The sequence below is a fragment of the Vitis riparia genome, unplaced genomic scaffold (genome assembly GCF_004353265.1).
Source record: "Vitis riparia cultivar Riparia Gloire de Montpellier isolate 1030 unplaced genomic scaffold, EGFV_Vit.rip_1.0 scaffold639_pilon_pilon, whole genome shotgun sequence".
Lineage (NCBI taxonomy): Eukaryota > Viridiplantae > Streptophyta > Magnoliopsida > Vitales > Vitaceae > Vitis > Vitis riparia.
In genome coordinates, this window is record NW_023269721.1 from 95446 (window position 1) to 98713 (window position 3268).

Sequence of the window (3268 nt, forward strand, 5' to 3'; positions counted from 1 at the left end):
AGGTTTGAATATCTTTGTCATCAGTCTTTGATAAGTGGCGCCAGCGTTTTTGAGACCAAATGACATGACTTTGTAACAGTAAAGTCCGTGTGGCGTTATGAAGGCTGTTTTTTCTTGATCATCTGGAGCCATGGGGATTTGGTGATATCCGGAGAAAGCGTCCAGGAAGGAGAGCATCCCTTGCCCAGCGGTGGAATCCACAATCTGATCTATTCGTGGCAAAGGGAAACTGTCTTTTGGACATGCTTTATTGAGGTTGGTATAAGTCGACGCAGACCCGCCATTTGCCTTCTTTTTTGGGTACCACTACTACGTTTGCCAACCAGTCCGGATATTCCACTTCTTTGATGAATCCGGCTTCCAGCAGTTTGTCAATCTTTGTTCGGATGATTTTTTGTCTATCCGGGTGAAAACGTCTGACCCTTTGCCGGATGGGTTTTGCCGCTGGTAAAACGTTAAGCTTATGTGAGACTATCGAGGGGTGAATTCCCTTCATATCAGAGTGTGCCCATGCGAAAACGTCATGGTTTTACCGGAGGACGTCTTGGATGTTCTGGGTTTCTTCGGGCGTTAAAAGGGAACTGATATGAGTAAGATGAGAATCTTCTTCTGAAATTTGGATTGTTTGTAAGGGATCTGCTACCGGGGGATCTCTGTCCGCCGGACACAGTGACTGCTATTGGTCGAGTGCATTGGTGGACTCGGGGAGGGGTTCATTCTCTCGACCGGATCCTGCTTCTTTTGCTATCTGGTAGCATTGGCGAGCGGCTAGCTGGCTGCCATATAGGTTGATTTGCTCATCTTCAGTGAGAAAGCTTACCATCTGATGATATGTGGAGGGGATGGCTTTCATGCAGTGTAACCATGTGCGTTCCAAGATAACATTGAAGGGTGATAGATCTTGTACTACCGAAAATTGAACGTTGAGAGTGACTGGGCCAGATTGGACTGGCAGCACAATGTCTCCCAACGAGATAGTTGATGCCCCGTTGAATCCGGATAAAACCCTTCCAGGGTTTTCGAGACCGACTAAGTTGTGTCCCATGTGGCTTATGACTGATGCTTGCACCAGATCGGCTGAGCTGCCTGGGTCAATTAGGATGCGTCTTACGTCGAATTTGTCTATCCCCAAGGATAGAATGAGGGCATCACGGTGCGGACGTAATATCCGCATGGGGTCTACTGGAGGAAAAGTGATTGTCCCGTCTATGGGGTTAAGGCTCCCTTCGGTTATCCCAGGCCGGATGGAGTTGATACTCTCATGCACCATCGCTTCGCGTATCAACCTCTGCCTTTTCCGCTTGGAATTGAGTTCTTCATCCGATGGGCCTCCATTAATGTAGTTTATGACGGCTTTGGGGGCGGTTGGAGCCATGGGGGCTCCAGAATCGCGGCCCCGGGAGACGTCTCCATTTCTAGCATCTGAGCGGAGGTATTGCCTTAAATGTCCCGCCTTTATAAGTCTTTCCACCAAATATTGGAGACTTCTGCACGTCTCCGTTGTATGGCCATGCTCCTTATGGTAAGCGCATTTTTTGCTATGATCTCTCCTGGATGGATCCGATCCGAGGGGTCTGGGCCACCTGAAATCGGACATGCTCTGGATTATAGGGAGAAACTTCTCATAAGTTATAGAGAGTGGTGTGAGGGGTGGCATTTCCGGGCGGCTTGGCCCTTCTTGCCTTCGATCGGATGGCTTTGGCCTGTCCGGAGGTTTAGTGCTTCCCTCTGTACTACCCTTGGACGATTGTCCGGCAACCAATACTTGTTGGGTGGCTGCTCGTACGTCATCTTCAAGCATTGAGTATTTGTTTGCACGTCGAAACAAGTCGTCCATCGTCACAGGGAGGCTTTTTAGCTAGTGACTCAAAAATGGAGTGCCTGGACAGATGCATCGCTTGAAGATTTGTAGGACAGCGTCCATGCTGCAAGCTTCCACTTGTAGGACAGCTTGGCCAAATCGTTTCACGAATTCTCTCAAGGATTCATTATCCTTCATTTTTATATTTTGTAAGGTGCTGATGTTTTGCTTATGCCGAGCGGAACATAGGTATTGTCCCACGAAAGCTTCTGAAAGGTCTCTGAAATTATCCACCGAGTTAGGAGGTAGGCGATGGAACCATGAAAGAGCTTGTCCTTGTAGACTGGCAGGGAATACTTTGCACAGCAGCGGGTCGTTGCCTATATCGAGGGTCATGAGCTGCCGATAATGCATGATATGGTCGAAGGGGTCACTGCACCCATCGTACGTGGAGAACTTTGGCACGAGAAACCCCCTTGGGGCTCGTAATGAATGATATGAGAGCAGAAAGGCGTGGAGAGCATGTCATCCAGCTTTTGCTAATAGAGCCCATGGGTGGCTCGCTCAGGAGATTTTTCCCAATGGTTCGTACCGCTTGGTGCGGTGGAACGTTCTGCATCATGGGGGTGACCAAGGGGTCACGGTGCGAGAGAACGTTCTGTGGTATGGGGGTGATCGTAGGGTCATGGTGCACTCCTCTTGTGGTGGTCATCGGTGGCTTGGGCCTGTCAGTTTGCTGGGGACCCAGTCTCGCGCGCATGGCGCTCGACAACTGGGATCTTCTGTCACGTCGTCTTTTTGACGAGAAGTGGGTGGAGTCTGAGCTTTCTTCACGGGAGCTCGAGGCATAGGTGTGTGTGGCTCATGCGGCCTAGCGCTGCGTGTTTCAGGGATTGCTCCCGCTGTTCCAGGGTAAATCGACTCCAGGTGAGGCCTTGAGTTGGCCACTTGGCCCCTGGAGTGCTGACGACGGGGAATTCCTGTCGACGATGCCTGGATACGTAATATTGCATTTTCTTCTCTTAACCTTGTCGTCTCCTGGAGGAGAGTTTGTAGTTGTCGCTCACTTGCTAACTGCCTTCTTTCGATGGCTTGGCGCCATTCAGAATTATCTTCCTCTCTTCTATCAGATGAATGGCTTTGGGAAGGCGTAGCCATTTTTGCTAGTTACTGAATCAGCGAAAAAGTTTCCCACAGACGGCGCCAATGTTGAGGCCTCGTATTCTCAGCGATCCACGTAGTTGCCAAATGGATGGATATACGATCTCAACGAATACGAATTCCTGATTCAGCTGTTCCTGCAAAAGGCGTCCGGACAGGGGTCCGGACACACCCTCCGATGGTTTTGTCAGCCATGGAAAGAGAGATAAAAGCAGATGGCACAGTTGGCCTTTTACTAGGTATTGAGAAGCTTACCTTCCTCTTTGTGCGAAGGTTCATATATATAGCATTTAGGAATTCTCTCTC

The 3268-nt window shown here is 49.7% G+C and overlaps 1 protein-coding gene across 1 annotated transcript; it reads right to left on the minus strand.

Moving 5' to 3' along the window:
• Nucleotides 1-676: 676 nt before the first annotated feature.
• Nucleotides 677-1837, minus strand: LOC117910172. Its single transcript, XM_034824226.1, has one exon. It carries the CDS (start codon nt 1835-1837, stop codon nt 677-679), a length of 1161 nt encoding a protein of 386 aa, XP_034680117.1.
• Between the last annotated feature and the right edge of the window lie 1431 nt (nt 1838-3268).